Genomic DNA, 23670 nt, shown 5'->3' on the forward strand with positions numbered 1-23670 from the left:
CCTGAATACGGGCTAGGGGGCTGTGTGCATGTATGCATGTGCACGCACATGTGTGTATTTGTGGGAAGGGCTGTTTGCAGCAGGGCAGGAGATAAGCAAATATGAAATCTATGCATGCAGATGATATATTTCTTGTTTGGATAACATATCTCTAAGTGTTTAGACATTTCAATAATTTTCCTTTTTGCTAGTCTAGCTACTAGAACTCAGCTGTCTAAACTGTAACTCATGTATTCTTCAACCTGACCTCAAAAACCTTCAGGTATGTGAAACATGATGAAGCTAACCCACAGGTGGGCACAGGCAGCTCATGAGGGCGTGCGGGTGGAGCACTCACCGTTGCACTGGCCTGTGGAAGTGAAGCGGTAGCCGGGCTTGCAGTCACATCGGAAACTGCCTGCTGTGTTGATGCACTCGGCATTGCGCTGGCACACAGGACCGTTCTGACACTCGTCAATATCTCCAAGCAGAAGAGAATTTTATTAGAAGGAGAACAGAATGTGGTGTCAAGCTGATGAAGCCTCTCACATAAAACAGATTTCTATTTTCTTATTTTGATCAGTTCTATTGAACACAAGGGAACACTGAAGAGTCCCTTTCTACTTTTTCCGCTTTGCTAATATTTTTCATAAATGCGAGTACTTGGTTTATGACCACATATGGTCTCTAATGATGCTGTGTCTGAAAAAAAAAAAAAAGCCATAAAACTCAGCTGTTAGGACCAGGACATGGCATGGTCTAGACTAAATATCCTAAGGAAATATACTTGCTCAAAGCCCCAGGGTTTTATGAATCTACCAGGTTGCCAAGTTCTGCTTATAGAACTTAGAACCTTCTAAGTTCTATAAGCAGGGCGTTTCAAGACTTCATGCACCTATGAATCACTTGGGATCCTGCTGAAACACAGATTCTGATTAAGTGTGTCTGGGGAATGGTTTGGGATTCTTGATTTCCAATAAGCTTGCAATTGATGCCGATGTTCCTGATTCACAGGCAGTGTGTTTAACTACAGGGCTGTAGAGGCTTCTACTTAAAGTACTGCCACATGCCAGTCAAACCAAGAAACTTAACATGAGAGACTGCACATAAAACTACTGAAAACAACCCAACTCTTACTATTAAAGAAAAGAATAAATGGATATTGTGTGCTTCAGAGCTTTGACTATACTCAGGGGGTTTATTTGCCTATCTTTTCTTTTTTTTAACCAGGTAGCTAACATAGTTCAAATTCATGCCATTATGAAAGTTACTGCATAGTCCAGTCTATGCCATGGAACAAAATTCATGTTCTCTGTCCCTGCTTCTACAAAACAATCTAATTCAGGCTAAGTCTAGTAAATGGAATAGCCTAAACACAAGCAGAAGGAAGCTGGCTCTTAGCACCAGTATTAGGGTTTTACAAAATGGGCTCAGCCAAAGAAGTTCCCACAAGGGGGCGGCAAATACATCAACTGATACCTCACAGGTGTTTGCTTTTGTGATGAGGAGACCACAGGACTACTGTCAGTAGGAGTTTCTAATATGGGGGGGAGGGGGGCACGGGGGTGCCTCTTTGGGCAGCAGATACAAGTGCAGAAGTATGCCTGCCTTGGGTTACAATGCCCCAAGACTGGCACCACCTCACCCAGTAGGTCTGCCCTCATCTTAGGAGCATACAGAAACACAGAGTAGCCTGTTGTTGGAGAAGCCAAGGTATTACAGAGAAGCATTGCTGTGGGGCATCAGAGGTCCTGCTTGGGATTATATGCATATTGAGGAGAACAGATTCATGGATGTTCCCTAAATCACTTCTGGAATCCATTCCACTTTCAGGGTTACTGAGGCTTGTATTAAATCAACCTTCGTTTTCTGATTCAGAGAGCTAAGAGTGTGCTAGGAAGCAGTGGGCCCTGGATTAAACATTCACCCTGATGAGGGATATCCTGTGAAACAGAACCCAAAAGTTGGAGTGCTTTGTAATCTCAGTGTCCACTGACTACTATCCTGACAGCAAAGTGCCCTAACATTGGTATAGCTATCTCATGTTGTTAGCAATGTCTAGGTTGAATTGATGGTCACAGGTAGCCATGCCTATAGGTTTGGGATCTCTAAATGGAAGAGAACAAAAGAGGCCCCAGGACAGTGGCAGGCATCCCAGGCATGTATGAAAGGGGAAAGACTGGCTAGCCAAGGTTAGCATTATCAGATCATCTGCTGTGGGCTCCTTTCTTCTGCATCACGCTTCCTCTCATGCTTCCTCTCCAGACACCTGATCCTTGATGGCCTTCCAACAGAGTACAGGGGCTAGGGCCAAGGCCTGAGATGACTATCTCCTGAGGAAGGCTGTAAATGGCTATCACCCCAATGCCCCCCCAGCACCCCCCACCCCACCCCAACCACCAGGGCAGGCAGAGTCAGGGACAAGTGCCCACTTGGCCACGTGACTGAAAGCCTGGTGAGGAGAATTTAACAAGCATGTGCTGAGGACCAAAACTTTACTCATGGTCTGCAAGTTGTCCCTAGTTTAAGAAAAAAAGGGTTTTTTAACATTAAAATGTTGACACATGTGCTCTCACACATGGTGAGGGGTAATAATCCTTTCCGACAGGAACAAAAACTCTGCAAGAGGCCCGAGTTTAAGTATTGAATAGACAATGATTCCAGCTATCCTAGGGTACGTGGTATATTTAATAACCAGTAATGTCCCTTTTACTAAAATGTAAAAGTATACTATCTTCCCCAGATGTAGGAAAAATATGAAGTGCTGTGAGGAATGCACAGAATCACAGTACATACACATGGCAAAGGGAGGTAATTTGAAAATGAAAAAAGTACCACTTGCACACATGCCAACATTCTTCATATAAAATCGAATTTGCTGTTCTTGCCATTTGGAATTCTCTCATGCATTTGGAATATTTGCATTAACCTTGTTTTCACTTGGGAGTAGCGTAGGCTCCGTTTGGAAGAGAACACTATTTTGAGATTCAAGTAAAGATGACCGCCCACCACCCATGCTCACTTTCAAGCAACATGAAACAAAAGCAGTCTATGCGACACACCTAGGAACTCAAGGCTTTCTTATATCAGCTGGGAAATCTACTACATTGTGTATGGGGATGGGGGGCAGGGCTGGGGAATGTACATCCTGCTTTTCCCACTGGGAGTTAGGGAATTTTTTGCATGGAAAAATGATGTTCCTTATGGTGCCCTATGCTACTACTAGAGCTTGATGAATTTCTGAAATTCCAATGTTGTGAAATTGGCAAAGTCTGTGTGGGCAAGTGGGCAAGTAGCTCATCAGCTCATTTCTGGACATGATATAGTGACATCACTTACCTTCACAAACCAACAACTTGTCATTATAGAAGAAGCCCACCGGACATTCACATCTGAAGCTGCCAACCATGTTGATACACACTCCATTCTCACAGACCCCAGGGATCTCCCGGCATTCATCAATATCTGGAAACATAGCAGCCACACATGAGTGATGGCATAATTCGTGATCTCTGTATAGGGTAAATCAACCGTGAAAGCCAGCAGCTTCTAACTCAATGTTTACATAAGATCCAAAAACAAAAAAAGAGAAAGTGCATGGGTGTTTGGATGGGCATGTGTGTGTTGGAGTGGTGATGATGGGAATGTGGGACATCAATCAATATTAAGTGGAAATAATAAACTGCTTTTCAGACACTCTGTCTGGATTTAGTACCGGGACTTAGTGTCTGTCCTTTAGTGTCTATCTGGATTTAGTGTCTGTCTTTTTGGTTTTGTTTCAGAACATCAGCTTTGTCCTGATGGTAGGAGCCATTTTGGTTCCCACTGGGCACTATGTACTGGAGGAGTGGAATCAAAGAACCTCTGAGAATAAATAGCTTCTCTACCCAAAGGGTGTGGTGGTGTTTGACAAGAATGGGAAAGGAGCGCTGGTGGAGAACTGAGGAACCCATGGTCATAGACAACTTTGAACTCTCAAACTCCCTTTCAATACCCCTTCCTCCCTCATGTAGCTTTGAGAAGTGGGTGAGTGAGGTCTGGGAGTTGTATGCAGGGCCCATGGTGACTGTGGGGGCTAGCACTGAGGAAAGCCCATTACCATAGATTGTGGCTTCCTCAGGCCAGGGGCTGGGGCTGGCTGTGACACCACTGTTTCCCCAGTCCCTAGCATGCTGTCTGAGTCAATTAAAATTTGGTAAATTAAGAATCCGTATCTGGAAGTTGGATCAGTGAGCATTAAAACAGGACCAAGGAGGAATGACAGCAGAGCCAGAACACAGGCTGCCAGCTGGCGAGGTGGCCCTGTGGGTAGGTCTGGCCTCCTCACTGGCACGGTGGTTCCCTGTCTGTCTGACCTGCTCTCAACTCCCAACCATACAGTGTCTTCTAGGATAATAGCAGTAGGAGTATTGACAGTGTCTCACTTGCTCTAAACCTGGACTATTTCTCACCATTCAACCTGGATTTACTCACTGAATCATCACAACCACCCTATGAGATGGTCTCCAGGTACTGGGACTACCATCACTGGGCAGATGGTGGAACTGAGGCTCTCACCAAAGACCCCACAGCTCAGGAGAGGCAGAGTGAGGATTTGATATCAGAAATCTGCTAACAGGCTCTTCTGCCTCCTTCAGGCTCTTCCACACCACAGTTTCACAAAACCACAATCGAATGACTCGTTATCCTGGAGGACCCATCTACCACCCTTTGCTGGAGTTTCACAGAGCACTTCAGAAGTTGGGAGGGGGTGTTGAGATACTTCTGTTGACATATTATAGTCTGGAGCCTCTACAAGGAACTCTGTTTGCCTCCAGCATCAGGAGTCGGCCACAGTTGTACATGGGAAGCTTACAAGAGCTGCCATGCTTTCAGAATAATCATACTCTAAAGCCAGCCTGCTTTGAAGGAGAAAGTTGACAGACCACAGGTTTATTTTAGACCCTTTTCTAAAGGGTTTGATTTTGTTTAAAGGCAAATCGATCTCTTTAATGAAAAAAAAAGTTTAGTGTATATTGCTATTTTGAATACAGGTGATTGTGTTTTGGGATTTTTCACACATTTATCATTCATGTTCTTAAAAGGTTTTGCAAAGTAACATCACAACAATGTACCATCAGCAAACAAACAATTCAGATGATATTCTTTTAGTTCAAACATGAAACATTATATTCACATTCATTTATTTTAAATAAAAATGATACATTATCAAGTCTAACAAAAACAGACTGGGTCCAATTTCTAGCCATTGTCAGGCATAAAATAGCAAAAGGACATATTAAAAGTTATATTTTCTTTTCCTGTCTGGATTTCATTTGAACTTCAACTTGGAGAAGTTTATATTTTAAGACAAGATTAATAAACTTGCTATAGTTTTAACCCCATACGAATGGGCTCTATATGCCAACAATCTTAAGACTTTCAGAAGGAGAGTATAAAACTCAAATAAAACAAAGTTTCTCAGTCATCTAAATATTTTGTCATGGTGGAATTTGGTAACAATAAGTATATTGCTAACTATCATATTTCCAGCTTTCAAGAGCTTGAGGCAAAGCAAGCTGTGAGTCAGGACTGGATTTGGGTCCCAGCTCTGTTATTAATTAGCTAGGTGACCTCGGCTGAGTCCCTTCCCCTTCTGGGCCTCTGTCCCCTCAGCTGTAAAGCAATGCACTTGGACTACATGATGTCTGAGATGTCTCCAGCTCAACTAGTGGACGATGTCGATACTGTTTTGAATCTTCACCTGCTGCCAACCTTGGAGGGCAGGCCTTGCTGGGGGACACGCCTGGTCTGTCCATGAAGAACCATTACTATTAAAGACCACTTATCTTTGGATCAGAGATTCTAGGGAGATGAAAAGATCTGTTTTGGGAAGGGGAAAAACAAAGCAGCGAGGGCCAGGTGTTTCATGCCAATGTCATTTAGCAGCTTTTCCTTCCAAACCATGAAGTTTCTTTGGACGTTGACTAGCCTGTGGAGCCATATGGATTTGGCACTAAGGTAGCCAGGCTGATTGCTGGACCAGACCCTTGTTTTCTTAAACAAGGTCATTGGAAAGGCTGATGTGGATTTCAGTTTACTTATTAGGAATAAGGTGGAACAAGCAAGTGGTGATGTTTGCTACTAGACACAATTGCTCAGACTTAAGAGGGGCATCTAAGGATGCATATAAATCACACTGGGGAAAAAGTCTGAGAATGCAATAGCTTTCCATCTACTTTTATGTTATTTGCTTTTAAACCACAAAGGCCTTGCCTCTGTTGGCTGAACGCTGTGCAATACTTCTGAATCTTGCACAAGCATCTCTAACACTGCAGTGGTCTCTGCTCCAGTTACCAGATGGGGCCTCCGATTGGAAAGAATTTTTAGTTCACATCTGAAATTCCCGAAGTAGATGAACTGAGGAGATTCCATGTGAGATAAAATTGATCCCCAAAAGGGCTTTATGTGAACAACCTACACTTAGAGATCAGTATGAAAAGTCATATTAAACTCATGTCTTAGTCAGAAGGAAAGATTGGGAATTAGAGTCAAATCAAACGTCAACTGGCCCTACTCCCAGAATCTCTCTCTTTGTTGATGCCTAGGGTTGGTTAAACTAAGCTTGATTGTAATTTTGGGAAAAGCTTCCCAGTCCCCTTAATCACGAGCAACAAATGCAGCTGCCAATTAGGTGGAGCTACACAGGGTGTTTGTAGTTTGTTTCAAACTAAGAATCAGTGTTTCAATAAAGCTAAATGGCATTGTTTAATGATTTTCTCCTTCTAAGAAGAAAAAAAAGCAAACTGAGAAAATAAGGGTATGTATTCCCTTTTTTAAACACAAAGGCAAAACCAGAAAATTCCAACAATGACATCATAACTCACCAACAGGTAACCCGGTGTAAATGTCAATGACGAAGCCTGGCCTTTGACTTCCACAAAGTGTAGCAAATTCATCTGTAGTAATTAAAAAAGATGGGGTGAGGGGAGCGAGAATAGGGGTCAGCAAAGAGCAATGGCTAGGCTGAAAGAACTTCATAAATGTCTTGAAAAATATTTATCTGTATTTTGAAGAATTTAAAATAAGAAATAAATCTGAAAATTCCCACAGATGTTGTAACCTTGTCCTGAAGGTAAACACTGAATGGAATGAACTCATGTTGACGTAATACTGAGGAAAAAGTAAAGGTCTCCATTATCACAGCCCACGCATTTGTATGAGCTTGCCTGTAGGAATTTGGGTTTCTAGAAGGATGTTGTTCAGCTCTGAACCCAGGGACTGACAAGAGTGCCTCTTTCCATTCATAGTAAGAGATCTAGGATTTGAGGAATGCTTACAAAAGCCATTTCCTCAGTAGATCGGGGGAGACCATAGCAAATCTAGCCAAGTTCTTGACATCAAGTCTATTAATGACTAATTCAGTTCAAACAACCAATTTGTGGCATTACTTCAATTCGGGGAGCTGGATTTCATTTGGTGCAGCTCTCTCGTTATTTCTCTCTCCCTCCCTCAACCCTCTATCTTCTTCTCATGTGCCCGAATTCATCAAAGTTGATAATAAAGGATGGACTAAGTGCCATTTGCAGTCCCTTTGAACTCTGAGGTCCTGTATTTCCAGATCCTGAGTGTAATTTAATTGATAGAGCATGGCATCGATCTAAGCTCAAGGTTGTCCTATTGGTCAAACCCACTGAAAATTATAAAAGGTTTCTGGAAGTATTTTAATAAAACATGTAGCATATTCTTCCCCCAGTGCCTTATTTCCTTGATATTTGAGTGCCTACATCTAAATAACAAGTATAATGCCAAGCTAACACTGGTCATCCAGACAAGTTTCAGGAACTCCTAAAATGTGTGCAGACCATATACCTAATGAAAAGCCATGACCAGATTTGGCTAGGTTCAACACGAAGAAGGAATCTTGTATTTTATATTTAGAATACTTAAGTTCTTAAAAACTCAGATGTTTCTGAAAGTAAATGATAATCTTTATTAGGGGTTGCCAAGAAGTCTGTAGAAGAACCATGATCCATTAAGATAAAAAAGAAAAATACTAAGACTTCTATTTCTCTTTGTAAAATCTAATTAAAAAATTAGTCTTGTGCATATTTTCTAATAGAACACTGTATGAAAATAATACATGCATTTTTTATCTAATTGAAAAATGTGTAGAGACATATACACATATACTTTTACATGTAAACACACACACCAAGTACATGTAATCGCTAGTTTCTTTTTTTTTTACTGATAGGTATGTGTAATCAAAAGATTTGAAGACCACTGGTCAAAATCAGGAGTTAGCAATCTTTTTCTTAAAGGGCTAAAGAGTAAATATTTTAGGTTTTGCAGGCTGTGTAGTCTCTATTAAAATTGTTCAACCATCCCATGAAAGCAGCCATAGAAAATAAGTAAACAAATTAGTATGGCTATATTCTAATATAATTTTATTTACAGACACGAAAATTTGAAGTTCACATGTTTTTCAGGTCATGACCTACTACTCTTGATATTTTCCAACCATTTTAAAAATGTAAAAACCATTCTTAGCTTTTGGGCTATAGAAAAATTGGCAGCGGACTGGATTTGGTCCATGGGCTATAGTTTTGCCAACGCCTGGTCTAAAGACAGACCAGAGATAACTCATAGGTAATGCTAAGTGATGATGATTACATTATTTCTGGAGTAAACACTGGATGAACTGGTATATTTCACTAAAAAAGAATATTCTGTTTTATGTGTTGTCAGATAGCACTAGACAAGAGATTTAATGTCTTCCAGATCACTGTGGGGAAATGGAGTAGGTACTATAGAATGTTTTAAGCAATACCTGCATCACAGTTCATTCACTCTAAATGATAATGTCATCATTTACCATCTAAGAACCAGGCGCCAATTCACTTCATTTACTCCAAGGACATGGGTTAGACTTTTGTTGTTTTTACACAAATAACATCATATAGATTGTTCTCTATGAGGATATAAGAAAAAATTTCTTTCAAGAAGAGTTGTGCTTTTGCTTGGTGTTGAGTTTGCTTTGTAGTCATTGAGACTCTTAGACTTGATTATCTCTTGCTTTTTATATGAGCTGCTAGGAAGTTTGGAGCCAAACTTATTGCTCATCTTTGGCAAGAGTGTAGAAATTCCCAGCTTGGATTTTTGCATATTAGCCTCGCTCCTTGCTCCAAGTTTCTTACCCTTGTTTGCCATTTGCCTTAGGCCTTCTTATTTTACATTCAAATCTTTGTGGGCTGCCTTAAATTCTTTTTGGAACAAGACCAGTTATAAATATGGAAGAATAATAGGGATATGGCTCACCTATTTGTCATATTGCTTTTGCTTAATGTTTCCAGTCTTTTAGTTCCATGGTGAACGCCATAACACTAACAATGTTTATATTCTTATGATCCGCTGAGTCTATCAGTCTGGTGAATGAACAAGTTAGAAAGTGTGTTCTGTGACTCAATTTTCAGCTGGAAGGACCAGAATCAACAGTGAATTTAAACAATTGTCTCTGTGAGCGAATTTTTGCTTAGGAAGATAAATGACGAGCCCTTTTCTTCCCTTGCTGAGACTTATTTCCACCAATAAGCCATGGGTAATGTACCAACCTATGTTTTTGGTGATGGTGCAACTCACCTGTGCTTGGGATAGGACACTGTTCACAGGGCTTATTCCAGGCCCGGCCAATGTTGTAGGAACAACAGCACATCTTCTTGGTCATATTGAACAAAAGTTCTCCATCACAGGTTTGGTTGTCAGCATAGTAGTTTCTATAGCACAAACTTCTTCTCATATCTAGAGAGAAGGGGTTGGTGATGTCATAGGGAAAGCACGACCGATTTCTAAGGGGATTCTCAAGGAGTGTATTTCTTTTGGATTTTATTGTGACTTGTGAATTTGATGAGAGCAAGAATGGCCTGGCCTGCCCTTACCCAATTTTCTATCCACATATGCTGCCATATGAAAGGGGACTTTGAGAAATGTATTCCCTGGTATTTTGTGCCACAGAACTAAGTCATTATGGAACTGCAGCATTAATAAACTTTATACAACTCTCCACCCAGTCTCTTAGTAACAATTCTCCACTGCTATTTGGCAGCAATTTTCTCATTTCCGACTCATGATGTTTTAATACTGTAGGTCAGTGCTGTAAATATAATTGTATAAAGATACACCCAGTCAAACAAAAGAAGTACTATTAAACTGTTGTTTGGGATTTTCCAACATTACATTTTAAAGAAAACTCCCAACCACCCACACAAGGTGGGGAAAAAAGGCCAAGCTCATGGTTTATAAGGGAGGAGGCCCTCACAAAGACAGTGAAAGGGTGGCAGACAGCACTCGGTCTGATGAGTAATGTAACACTAAGGACCAACTGCTGTGCTTACAAGTTCTTTTTCTCCTCATAGATGAGGACCAAACAAGCATGCTTTAGAAAAGCTTGGACTTACCCATGCAATTATTCCCCCCATTCACTTGCATGTAGTCTGGAGGGCAGATACAGGTGTAGTTGCCGACAGTGTTGTAACATGTTCCTGGACCACAGATTCCGGGAGTTTCACATTCATTCACATCTGTAATCCAAATAGAAAGTGGTATGTGAATATGAAAACTTCACTCTGTGGAATGGCTAATGTTCAGGGTCCATATAAATGCTGACAATTGAGGAAAAAAGCCACAGGGGCACTTTGAAATCCGTGTAAGAAAAATAGATGTTTAATTCATCAGTGTACTTTGTCTATGCTAATATGTGTGTTTTCAGGAAAGGAAGCTCCAGAAAAAGAGGTTTTGCCTTCTGGAATGAGTTCCTAATAAATGAGTCTGTAACATTCTCAAAGGCATGCAGAGATGGAAATGTGGACAAATTATAATTTTCAAATATCCTTCAGAAAGACAGCTAATGCTTCAAATGTTCACACAATCTATGGAAGGATATGATATGCCCTGAAGCCATCAACAACTGGTTTCAAGAACCTGCATTGGTAAGGTATTAAAGTAGGTATTTCACACCTTTGTCCCCATTTTCAAACATAGGGGTTGATTCTAATCTTTGTTAATTCCAGAGGTCTTACAATTGTGTCATTGTCAAAGGTTACATTGTGATACTCAACTAATATCCAATGACATCATTTATCGAGGTCACCTAATAAGCCTTTTGGAGAGACAGAGAAACATTTCTCCTCTGGGACACACGGAGATATCTTCCCTAACTAGTCATGTGACTCCTGCATATAGATGGAAACCATCTCTCCCACCCTGGTCTATGGTCCAAGTGCTCTGAAAGCCAAAAGTGGTCCATCTTTCCAGTAACACAGGATAAAGAGGAGTTATCTACATCATAAAGCCAAAGAGGCTGCCTTTTTAAGGGAAGCTCATTTCAATGCATTAGTACAGATAAGTGCTGAAGAACACGAAGAAGAGGAATTCAGAACTTCCCAGAATATAGAAGTCACTGAAATGAGTTCTGTGCTACTCTGGCAAAAATAGCTTTTCTAAAGAGCCCAGAAAACTGTAGGCATCAGTGGGAGTATGGCCCAAGATAATCAAATTCTACTTTTCTTAGAAAAAGAGGAAGATCTGGGGTGTACTGGAAATGACAGCATGTCAGTAACCTTAATGCCATCTGCCCCATGTGTGGCATATTTACCTGGCTATGTTCATGTTTAGACCATTGCACTATATTGCTAAATTCTTAGTTTTACTGGTGACTGTATGCTGATTTTTGAGGTTGGTATTCAATAGTTGAAAGAACTTATAATCCTAGAAGGACCATTTACCATCACACACTCGGGTGTCTTCATTCAGGTAGTAACCAGTTGGACAGCGGCATTGGAAACTGCCAAACGTGTTGATACATTTCCCGCCTTGGCACAGCCCTGGGAGCTCCTGGCACTCGTCAATGTCTGTCACAATGAAAACAGTAGCATTTCTTCAGCATTGTAAATAAACCCAAGGAAGTTCAAAATGTGCATACTTGAAGATCAAGGACACAGAATTACCTTCCAATATGACAGTGATAGGATTGGGCCGAAAACCTTCTCCTCCAGGACAGAGAATTTTATACTCAGCTATTGAAACAAAAAAAAAAAATCAAATTGAGTTCCTTTGAACCTAAAACTTCTAGAAATAGACAAATACTGATGCATCCAACTGCAACATTTTCACAAATCTTCAGCAGTTACCCCACCTGTCATAAGCAAGTTAACAACTTGATGTCTACGTGTTATTTTCAAATGGCTTTTTCTATGTGTGCCAAATAAATGTAAGCCACTGTCCCTAGTCTCTGGACTCTCCATCTAATCTCTTGGCCTCAAGTTCTTGGGAACTATTTTATTCCCTGTTGCTGTCACCATTTTGTTGTAAAGATTTTCTTCCCCTTTTTACTTCCTAGAGAACTCTTTGATTTTTGTTTTGTTCAGCCTTACTTCTGTAGGCTGTAATTCCTTCCTTAGTAATGTTGATCAGCCTGTCTCCAAAAACCTCTCCAAACAAAAACTTAGGAAAAAATGTTATTTCTTGGTTCCCATCTCATCTTTCTTTCTTTCTTAGGATTTTATTTATTGATTGATTGACTGATTGAGAGACAGAGAGTGCACAAGCTGAGGAGATGGGCAGAGGGAGAAGGTGACTCCCCACTGAGCAGGGAGCCCCAAGAGGGGCACTATCCCAGGACCCTGGGATCATGACCTGAGCCAAAGGCTTAACCAACTGAGCCACCCAGGTGTCCCTCCCATTGTACTTTTCTCTTTAATGCCTAGAGATGTTTCTTGCCCCTGTTTCTATGGAGGGCAGTATTGATTTCTCTGGTTTCCCAAACCAACTTTCTAAAGTGTCCTTTGATTCCCTCCATTAGTTCTGTCATTCAAGTATTTCAATCAAAAACATTTATTTCAGTGCCATCCACCAGCAGTGTGATACATAGAGGAACACGCAAATAAGAATATACCAATTCTGCTGTGTCATCCTGGTGAGCTTCAATAAGAATCAGCTCATTTATACTCTATCCTGATCTTCCCAAATCTGATAATCCCTCTCCTGGCCTTCTGGGATGCTATGTGTATACACCTAAGTGTATACGTGCATATATTCCAGTTCTAGCTCTGGTCCAGTTTGGGGTAGAGTGGACCTCTATTGCTTTGCTAATCATTATTAATCAATAGAGCTGACTCCCCTACTTAAAAATCTTGGCTTGCTTCTTTCAATATCAAAAAATTAACTATCCGTTTCTCATTTTTTTCTTTTCTCCTCTTTCTGCAATCTTCACTCTTTTTTATTCTTCTCTTTCAGGTCATACCCTTCCTTCAAGGACAATTCATCAAAAATTCATTCAAAAAACAAATTCATCACCACCTCTGCCATTCAGAACTGAGTTTCCTTTCTGAAGAGAAGACAGAAGGAGGTGCTTGCTAAGTAAGCATTCATCCTTGTGCTGAGTGCCTGACACGAATGACTTCTCTTAATCCTATAAGGCATTATATGAATGATGAAACTCAGTCTTGCTAAGTAACTTGCCCAAAGTTACATGGGCGGCAAGTGATAGAGTCCTAATTGGAACCAGGAGTGCTTCTTCTCCTGCTCATGGCACTGTAACTGTTTCTTTCTTCCTTTATTGAGATTTATGCTGAATTATAGCTTTTCTGTCTGGATCATATTTTGTTAGACTGTATACTTCTGGAAAGCAGAATCTAGTCTAGTTCATCTTTGCGCATCCAAAGTACACACTCTAGGTACTCAACAAATAATTTTAGAACAAGTGTATTAAATGACCCTTCAGCAAGGAAAGAATCAGTACCTATCCTAATACACACTATTAGCAGAACCACTAAACTTTGCCTAAGAAGCTATACCCAGCTCTGAATCCTAACATAGGACCTACTTAGAAAAATGAGAAGCCCTTTATATTTTTTAGAAGACTTATTTATGTCCTTAAAAAATCACATTCTAAAGCTTTCTTTCAAGTCATGTCACAAAAACAGAAAAGAGTCTTCCCTTTCACACTTGACCAATTGCTTCTCTTTCACCCAGGACACTCTAGTCTGTCCTAGAGCTATTGAAAGTTAGCCAACAGATGACAAGAGAGATAAATTGATGTGTTCCTGGAAGGTAAGCAATATTCTATAAGTAACCTAGCCTGGAAAATCTTCTTTAAAATAATGCTATCTACTTTTTACTCAGATAGAAGTGAAATAATATCTGCCCCACTTGACCATTTACTATAAGCCAACTAGGGATATTTCTGAGACCCAAATTGGTAGTGGGGTCCCTCAACAGAGCTAAGAGGTTTGATCTCCCTTCCCTGATCGAAGAGTAGGGACTGGTGGCAGCTCTCTCCCTCTGTGATGTCTATCCTGTGGATCTATAAAGGAGAACTGGCCTGAGTGGAATAATAATAATAAACAGGAGGATGCTCACTTACATGTGTTCACAGGAGGGCACAGCTCACAAGGAGTACCCCAGGCTTTACCCAAAGAACAACAGCAGGAAGCCTTGGAGACACCAACTCCAATTTCATTGCTACAGGCTGTATCTCCATTGTCTCCTCGAGGTCGAATATCCAGATAGCAATTTCCAGAACGGGTATCTGTTTCCATATATAAACAAAAGAGTATCAAGAAGATTCTCTCTATATGAGGATTGAAAATTCAAGTTCCTTTAAGAAACCGTTTAAAAACCACAATCTACTTTTACTAGGAAACTAAAAAGTGTCCAAACACATATACTGGGAATTTACGTATAGAAAAAAATAACTGAAAGTACAAACCAGACTTAGAAGATGTTTAAATTTTTACATTATCACTTTTTTAAAATTTGAGAGTGGAATGGTCAGTGCTGCTTAAAAAAAAATAAAAGTATATTTCTCTAAGAAGTTTTAAGATCTTACCGACACAGCCAACTCGAGTTGGGTTCAACTCAAAGTCGGGAGGACAATCACAGGTATAGCTGCCTGGAGTGTTGACACAGTTCCCACTGATGCATGTGGTTGGATCCAGACACTCATTAACATCTAAGACCAAACAATGAGGGGCACAATTATCAGCCAATGTGGGGAAGACATCACCACAAAACGGTAGCACTGAACCTGGGGCCCCCAACAAGAATTTTAAGAGTTACTAGTTATAATGACCCCTAGGGATACAGTCTTCCACTTCTGAAATAAAACCCCTCAGGAAGGAAATAGGTCATCGTCTTTGGTCTTTTTCCCCTGGAACACATTTAGCATTCAAATTTGTCATCAGGAGAAAATATAACTCTGGAACTAGGAAAAATATTCCAGTCAAGGTAACTGAAAGCAAAACACTACTGTGACCTCGGTCAACCAAAAATTCAGACACAGGTTTTAAGAAAATATATTTAATATGTGTGGCTTGTTATTTCATCAAATTAGAGCAAGATGTCCCAGGGAAGCCTTGGGAGCAGGCAGGCAACTTCTGCTGCTGGCCCAACTGGGCATGCTTGCCTTGGTCCAGCTGAGTACAAGTGCAGACATATGCATGAGGCTTAGCGTGTTCCTTCAAGCTGCTAAGAGTTACTCTCCCATCACTAAGGCTGTGTGTAATATTTCCCTTTCAGTTTCTGTTCCAAAAATATGCACAGGATTCCAGATTTAGGACATGGGTTTTGGCAAACAGTACCCTGTGTAATCCTTTTGTCTGTTTTGAACACTCACGAAATGCTCAAGAACAGACAAGCTGACTCAGAGAGAAGGGAATGGGGATTGAGGGTGATACCCTCCTCTCAGGTTTCCCACCCACCCCGCCTTGGATCTGGTAACCCTCTTATAGGTTCCACTGCAGGAAATTCATTTGTTCAGATTGCACATGAATGTGGAGCAGTAGGGCAGACTCAAGGAAATGAGACCAGACAGAATGATGCTGATGGTAATCTGGGGTACTGAGGAAGGGGTATGGGCCATGGTGTGCTAGAGGCCCAGGTTGGTGTGATCATCGTTTTCAGAAAAAAAACACAGGAGAAAAATGCCTGGGGAGGAGAACCCTGGTCTAAACTTATTTTAAGGAGGTGGTCATGATGGTGGTGGTAGTGGTTGTAATCTGGAGAGCCACTGACTCATAGCTTGTTTAGGTAGGTGGAAAAAACACATATTTTGCCTGAAATCCTGGGCCTATCCTAGATCATGTTTCCTCAATATCCTTGAGTGGACTACGGTGGCCTGGGAAAGAGAATTGCAAATGTCTTGCAAAGTCCCTAATTCAGTGCCAAAGGGAACCAAGTGACAGTCTACTTAGGTGCTTTAGCTCTTCTAATTTTTTTTCTTATGTTCCCTGAGAGTCCCTTGATCTACATGAAAACCATCTATATGCTAGGAATCTGCAGGCAAGCTCTCTGTATCACCTTCTCTGGCGACTACAGACAGGTCAGGCTGGCAAGAAGTGGGTGTTACAGTGGAGAAGTGCAAGGAGATAAACTCATGATCCCAGTGCAGGGCATGGCCTTCAAAGGGAAACTCTCTGAAAATGTGCCTAAGGAGAAAAGGAATAGCTAGGAAACCTTACAGCCAGAGCACCTCTGGCACCTTCTTTGGCAGCCATGAGCTTGCCTGTGAGGCTACAGATCTTGCTCTTTCAAAGGCCTGCCATTCTTTCCTGTGCATCCTTACATGTAGCCAGTTTCAGGGAATTTATTCTGTGGTTCCTGTTGTTTCATCCTCACTTTTCTTTTGTGACTGAATATTCTTGTGAGGTTCCAGTGAGGCCCCAACAGCCAGGTCCCCAGGGCACCCAGGGGCAGCTTCCGACGGCAACAGATGTCTTACCTGTGCAGTTTCCGCCACTTCTGTCCAATTCGTAGCCTATCTCGCACTCACAACGGAACAGGCCAGGAAGGTTGTGGCAAGTTCCAAAAACACAGATGTTCGGTAGGGAGCACTCATCGATATCTTGGGTAGGGACACAAAGGGGGAGAAATGAAACTTATTTTTTTGCCAAAGGAATTGCCTCATGTCATTAGGCGCCTGATGTTATGAAGAAAAAGGCTATCTGACGCTAATCTAGGTGCTTCTCCTGTAGCCTGTTAGATTATCTGCCATATATAGGAAGCCTCACAGGTGAGAAATCACTTTTTTCAGCCCCCCGCCCCGCCCCGCCCCATGACATGCCAAGCAGTAAGCTGAGCATTACAGATGTATAGTTTCTGGTGTTTCACACAGGCCCATGTCACTTTGGTGAAGTAAGAGTCAAAAAGGCTACCTTAGACCCAATTCTTTAGGGGTTTTTATTCACATATAGTCACTGTTTTTATTGTAGGCTAAAATTCTACAAACCACAAAGGATCTGCGGTAACTTTCATAATCAGTTTTATAATCCTCTCTATCCCTAGAGCTATGCTGGGTGCTATTGTCGATGGAGAACTAAAAACTGCAGACACTTCTTTCAGGGCCTGATCCCCGTCTCACGTTAACATTCTGCTTGTGTAATTGACACGCAGGCATTGCCTTGAAACTGGCTTTAAATAGCCATAACCTTTCCACCGGCAGTGATTTATATTAAGAACAAACAAACAAACACAACCTTCCCTTATAGCATGAAAAGAAGCAAAACTTTGACTGTGACTATTTATGTTACCAGAGGTGGCACAGTACCTGTTTTGGTTGGATGTTCAGAGTAACAAAAGTAAACAGGCATTAGGCACACAGTCAAGAGAATAATCTGGTTTCTTGCCTCAGAGGAATTTTGTATCAAACTCTGCATATTTAATAAAAATGGTATAAAGAACACCTAATGGTTCCATAACAAAGAAAAGTATTTACATAGAACTATATGAGAGAATTAGTATACATGTCATAGCTAAAGACTGATTTTGAGTTAATGTCCTGTTAACAAGCAACAATTATTAGTTAAGACATTAATCAGGGTCTTGTTTAAACTTTTACTGTCAATTGTTATCATTTGTTTATTTCTACTGAAATCTTTTTAGTTCACTGTAGATGCTAATTCTTCTCAGTGAGAGATAATGCACTTAAATTTGACAAGCGTGGGGAAAGAAAAGAACCTTGTGTTTCCTAGTGAGAGCTATCCTTAGCCAACAGGCTTCCAGGATTCTTCTTGTCTGACCAACATCTCAGGAAGACAGAGCCTTGCACTGAGAGACAGCATGACATACAACATTATCCCTAGGGGCCCCCTACTGAATGGATTTGCAAAAGACTGTTCCATGTTCACATATATTAGATATTTAGAGACCACGTGAGACATGCCCAGTACATTATTCTGCATATGGAGAAGATTATCTGCTCTTATTATTTTAAAGCTTTTATTTCTAGACACCAAACCATGGCAGAGATTAAAAACATATTTAAAGAGACTCCTTCAATGGGACATTATTGGAGGACAGGTACTTTGAGCTCCTTCCCCTAGCAATGGGAATAAACAGGTTGCATTGAGCTAACCACATTTGGTTAGCCTGTCTCTCCTATGACCAATGAATGTACTCTTGCAGACCATCTGACCAAGGTTGGATGTGCAGCTTGTGGCCAGAAAGCTGAGATTTTTCTCTGCACAAAAGAGAAATGGTCCAGCTGGAGGCCTAATACCTCCACAGACTGAACTGACCAGCTCAGATGTGAAGCCAAAACACAACTTAATTAAAAAAAAAAAATCAGTAATGTTTAAATAACATAATCTTGTCAGGCCCTGCAAGTGCCCCAGCAGCTTCCCCATCAGTTACCTTCACAGGCTTTCCCATCAGCACTGGGCACAAAGCCCATGTCACATTCGCAGCGGTATCCTCCTGGGGCATTCAGGCACTGACCATTGCCACAAAGATTCAGGTTCTCAGAGCACTCATCAAGATCTACAGCCAGAAAGATACACAAGTTACTCTTCCTCAGTTAGGAGCTTTTCAGTTCCTCAGATCTTTCATTTATCATTGCCAACTCCCTGAGAGTAGTGGAGTCTCATCATAGTTTGTATTTGATACATTTAAACCCATTCTTTCTTTCCCTTTGAATGTTAGTATTGAATAGTCCATGAATGTGGGCCTTGGATTCAGAATGCTGAATGCTAAATGCTAAATTATCCCTAATGATGTAAAATGAAGAATAAGTCAAATGAATTATTCAAATTAAGGCTTTCACGAGCAGGGTCGTGCAAAGGCGGACACATCCATGACAGGAAATGATGTGCTGTGCTTTGTGCCTATTTCTCAGGTTTCAGACTAGGCTCAGATGGGCAGCAAAAGACCTAGAACAGCAACTATAGAGGAGACCAAACATTCCTTTCTGCTCCATCTCTACTGAGCTTTGCTAATAAGCACAGGCACTAAATATCAAACACACAAATCATATATGCCTAATACATGAAACTGAATATTTTCTAAGGAGTAACGGGAGGTTTATGATGACAAAACTTCACTGGGTTAGACAAAAACTATTTCAAATATGATAAGAATTTTCAGCACCTTGAAAATATTCCAGGTAAACCACTGACTACGCCTTAGTCTCTTTTATGTTTGAATGGCGTCTTGTGAGCAAAATGCTCAGGATACATTCATTAATGCTTTCAAGTCATATGAAATGGATCTCAGTATCTTATTATGATCTAGAATGTCTGAATCTCTTTTCCTTACATAGCTTTCTACAGCAAGCTCACTCTTGGGTTTGGTATAGAAAATAACAGTGAGAAATAGGCACAAAAATATAAAGGCTAAGGATTGTAAAAGGAAGTGTGATTTTTTTTTAAGTAAGGACATCACTGCATACAGTGATACCCATATCAACTATATAACTATATTTAGCTTCTGAGGTCTCCCTAATTGACCTGACACCAAATTTCCATTCCCAAGAGATGTAGTTTCAAATACCTAATCTTTCCTGTTAAAAGTTGACTATAACTGTCCCAAACAATGGACAGTCTGAGAGATGGTGAAACACCTGGCTTCTCTGATTGCCCTTTATACAGCTGTTTCCAACATGAGCCTACCTGTACACGTGAATCCATCACCCGTGTATCCTTCTTTACAGAGGCAGCGATAAGAGCCCATGGTATTCTTGCAGTCTGCATGTTGGCTGCACATGTGTGTTCCATTGGAGCATTCATCCAGATCTAATGGAAAAAAGTCACATCATTATGAACAAAAAAACATCACATTTACGATCAGTAGCATACAAATTTTTCTTTACAGAATTAATATTTTCGTATTTATAACCTATGCAGCTCATGAGAAGCAATTATTTTCCAACCCACCCGTGCACTTAATGCCATCTCCAATCCATCCAGGGCTGCAGCTACATTTGAAGCTTCCTGCTGTGTTGGTACATACGGCGTGTCTGTCACAGTTGTGTGCTCCAATTTCACATTCGTTGATGTCTGGAAAAATAACCAGTGGTTAAAAAAAAGTTTAGCACAGATGCCTTTTTGGTCTTTTAAATAACTTAGGAACAGCAACTAGCAACTTCAAAAGTTGACTCACTTTCACACTTTCCATAGTATAATATAGATTGGTTTAGCATCCACATATATAACTCTAAAAATTGAAATTTAAAGCTGTTGAATATTTGTAAAGGACAATATGATAATAGCTACTTGCTATTATTAATTCTAATTATCTTCCATTATTTTAATTCCATTAATCTTTCATTGTCACCGAAAACCAAAATGAACCTCTTTTTAGTTGAAGACCTTAAAAAGTGATTTGCCTAACATTCTATGGTAATAACACGCATGGTCACATGTTTCTATTCTCAATATTTTTATTAAGTCAACTATAGAGTAATGGTGCACATTGTTATCATACCTCATACAAACAAAGGAATACAATGTTGTTGGCATGCTAGAAAACTTTTTCACTCATATGCTATATATTAAATATATTTTATTCTTCAACGGAAATACTATATTATTTAATTATGCTTTATTTCTATAAAAGTTTTACTTTAGGCATTCCTAATTCAAACATTTGCAGAGAATTTTCTTTAAGGCAATGAGTGAACCATCTTTCCTCTAGCTTCTTAGACCTCTAGCATGTTGGAGACCCAAGCCTTCTTGCATATTTCATGTAAAACTCAAATCAATCCAATGGAGATTTTTCTGTAAAAGGAATACCAGATTAAGGTCACATTACTGTCAAAAAGAGGCATCAGGCCTAAAGTGAAGTCACTTGTGCTAAGCCCCATATCAGTAAACAATGGCTTAATACTTAACTTAATTATAGCCTCTTCCAGGAATGAAACTTTTAACCAGTCAGTCTGGAGTTACCTGGTTAACACTAAGAGGTAATCTACCTGATAGACCTATAGGAAGATGACCTTGCCTGAAACAATCTGCTCTTCCCTTGTTTCTCTCCCTCTTTCTACCCCTCAAAGCCTTCCATTTTATACAGCTCCTTGGAGCTCCTTTGAATTTGCCAGGTGGGATACTGCTGGATGCATAAGTCATGGAATAAAGCCAATTTACTCAGTTGAATTTGATTTTTTTTAACATCACTAAAAGACTCCAAATTCTTGAAAGTTCTCCGTTCTCCAGAATTCTATTTCCAAATTTAGCCAAGATAGATTCTATAACATAAAAGCGCCATAAAATATAAAGTGAAATGTTTTGTTTTCTGTGTTATTGTAACTTATAAAAATAAATAAACATTTGGTCTTTGTCCTTGATTCTGGAATAGAGCTCCTAAAACCCTTGGAATTACCTAAGTGATGAAAGCACAAAGGTGTCTTTTGTAAGATTAATGAGGTAATTTTGGACTTCACCTAAAAATGGGGTTTGTTGCCAGGAGAATGAACCATGTGATTAGAGGGTTAGAACTTTCAGTTCTACCACCCTGACCTCCATGGGAGAGAGGTTGGGGGTTGAATCACTAGCCAATGACCAATGATTTGATTAATCACATCTATGTAATGAAGCTTCCATAAAACTCAAAAAGATGGGTTTAGAGAGCTTCTGGATTGGTGAACATATGGAGATTCAGAAAGAATGTCTTGCTTAGAGAAAGCCTTGAAGCTAAATACCCCTGCCCCATGTCTTGCCCTATGCATCCCTTCCTTCTGGTTGGTTCTGAGTTTATCCATTTATAATAAACTAGTAATCTAACAAGGAAACTGGTTTCCTGCATTCTGTGATGGGATAGAGAGGTGGTGGGAACCTCTAATTTATAGGATTAATAGCCATTCAAAAGCCCAGGTAACAACCTAGACTTGTGACTGGCATCTGAAATGAAGACAGTCTTGCGTAACTGAGCCCTTAACCTGTGAAGTCTTTCACTGTCTTCAGGTAGATATTGTTGTCAGAATGGAGTTGAATTTTAAGACACCCTGCTGGTGATCAGAATTGAAATTGGTGCCAGAATCTTTATTGCCCAAAATGAATCCATAATGAAAGACAGGGACTTCACCTTATAATAACTTTTTCATTAACTACGAACAAGAACTCTTAAGCATGGGTACAATGACTCTACATGGAAACCACTGTCTAACACAAAACTTAGGTCAAGAATGATCATTTTGGCATGTGAAATGTTGCAAGAATTTTCAGTGATCATTTGAAAAGTGGTATGAAAAAGAAACCAGGCATGCAACTTGTGTTTACCCTTTTGTTTACTTAAGAAGCCCAATTAAATGATTTGAAAGTGTTTGGAAACACACTGCTTGCCAAATGTTCCATCTGAAGCCCTGAAATGGTCTTGGGATATTTGGCTTCTTCATAACTTCTAGAGCAAACATGAAATAAAAGAATGACATTTTTCCTATGGAAATACTTCATAACATCACTAATAATCATAAAATGAAAACACGCCTGAAGAAAGTTCTTACAATTACAATGTATTGTATGGGTGAATTTTAATGTAGCTTTGGCAGCCACATGAATCTATTGAGTTATTAAAGCAGGTCAAGGGAGGCACATACCAAGCAGCTTTAGACTTGTGACTGGAAGCTTTAACCAACTGAATAATTGAGCACGGCACATTCCAAGGAAATGAGGAGGAAGGCCAGCCCAGGGATAATAGTGGTAAGTATGCACGGAAATTCAAGAAAAGTAAGCCTGACCTCATGGGCTCCCAAGCAGGACCATCAACACTTCTTCTTCCTCAGGTAATCACTCCCCTCAGAGTTAAGGACCACTTTTGCAGAGTCCTATCTTCATTTCCCTCCTTTATTTGTCCTGATCTCTGAGTTAAGTAGAAACAATGAGCTTCCCTTGCCTAAGCACTGAAGCTACTAAATGTTATAAAGTCAAGAAATTTTCTGATTGGAAAAAAACTCAGAATTTGACTTTCCTAATTCTCAATTGCTCAGAGGAGGATACCATAGTCCCCAAGCACATGGGGACTTTCTAGGGCCCCAAGGTCAATAAGTAGCAGAACTCATTTCTAAGTCTGTCAGAACTCATTTTCCCTGTCTGCTGCTTGGCACTCTTTCTCTTGGGCCACAACAGCCTAATCGTGCTGATTTCTTTAGTCACATAAAGACTTTATTCTAAGTACCACTTTATGGAGTTTTTAAAATCTTGGTATTAACAGACTTGTAGAAATTTTCACTAATCTTTTCTACTAATACAATTTTCAGAGATGACTGTAACCTGTCAATCCGGTAATTCTGAATTGTTTTCTTTCCAATTTTCAAATGACCAAAGATATTCTGATTTTCATATGGATTATTTTAGCTTTCACATTTAATCATACAATTAAGATTTCTTTTAAAAGGAGTCTCCTTCCATTTTTAAATCATTAATAATATGCCAATATAAATTTCTTTTC

At 40.1% G+C, this 23670-nt stretch overlaps 1 protein-coding gene and 1 long non-coding RNA gene across 4 annotated transcripts in view; one reads left to right on the plus strand and one right to left on the minus strand.

Annotated features, from left to right (window-relative positions):
* The window catches only part of LOC112675963 (uncharacterized), a 39722-nt gene extending 36106 nt beyond the window's left edge, over window positions 1–3616 (plus strand). The window contains exon 6 of the long non-coding RNA XR_003146178.3: window positions 263–3616. This is a non-coding gene — a long non-coding RNA (uncharacterized LOC112675963). The remainder of the gene's footprint in view (window positions 1–262) is intronic.
* FBN1 (fibrillin 1) overlaps window positions 1–23670 on the minus strand; it is a 223168-nt gene that overhangs the window by 38788 nt on the left and 160710 nt on the right. For 2 of the 3 annotated variants that reach the window (XM_025472864.2, XM_049104135.1), the window contains exons 32-44: window positions 20163–20285; window positions 19899–20021; window positions 18646–18771; window positions 16736–16858; window positions 14846–14968; window positions 14381–14545; window positions 11964–12032; window positions 11742–11867; window positions 10416–10538; window positions 9601–9759; window positions 6846–6917; window positions 3319–3444; window positions 338–460 (exon numbers count right to left, since the gene is read on the minus strand). In XM_025472864.2, the coding sequence (XP_025328649.1) occupies window positions 338–460; window positions 3319–3444; window positions 6846–6917; window positions 9601–9759; window positions 10416–10538; window positions 11742–11867; window positions 11964–12032; window positions 14381–14545; window positions 14846–14968; window positions 16736–16858; window positions 18646–18771; window positions 19899–20021; window positions 20163–20285 (1581 nt within the window). Of the gene's footprint in view, window positions 1–337; window positions 461–3318; window positions 3445–6845; window positions 6918–9600; window positions 9760–10415; window positions 10539–11741; window positions 11868–11963; window positions 12033–14380; window positions 14546–14845; window positions 14969–16735; window positions 16859–18645; window positions 18772–19898; window positions 20022–20162; window positions 20286–20773; window positions 21006–23670 lie in introns of those variants that run through there. The other variant, XM_049104136.1, reaches the window with a different exon arrangement.

This window comes from Canis lupus, chromosome 30, assembly GCF_003254725.2.
Source record: "Canis lupus dingo isolate Sandy chromosome 30, ASM325472v2, whole genome shotgun sequence".
NCBI lineage: Eukaryota > Metazoa > Chordata > Mammalia > Carnivora > Canidae > Canis > Canis lupus.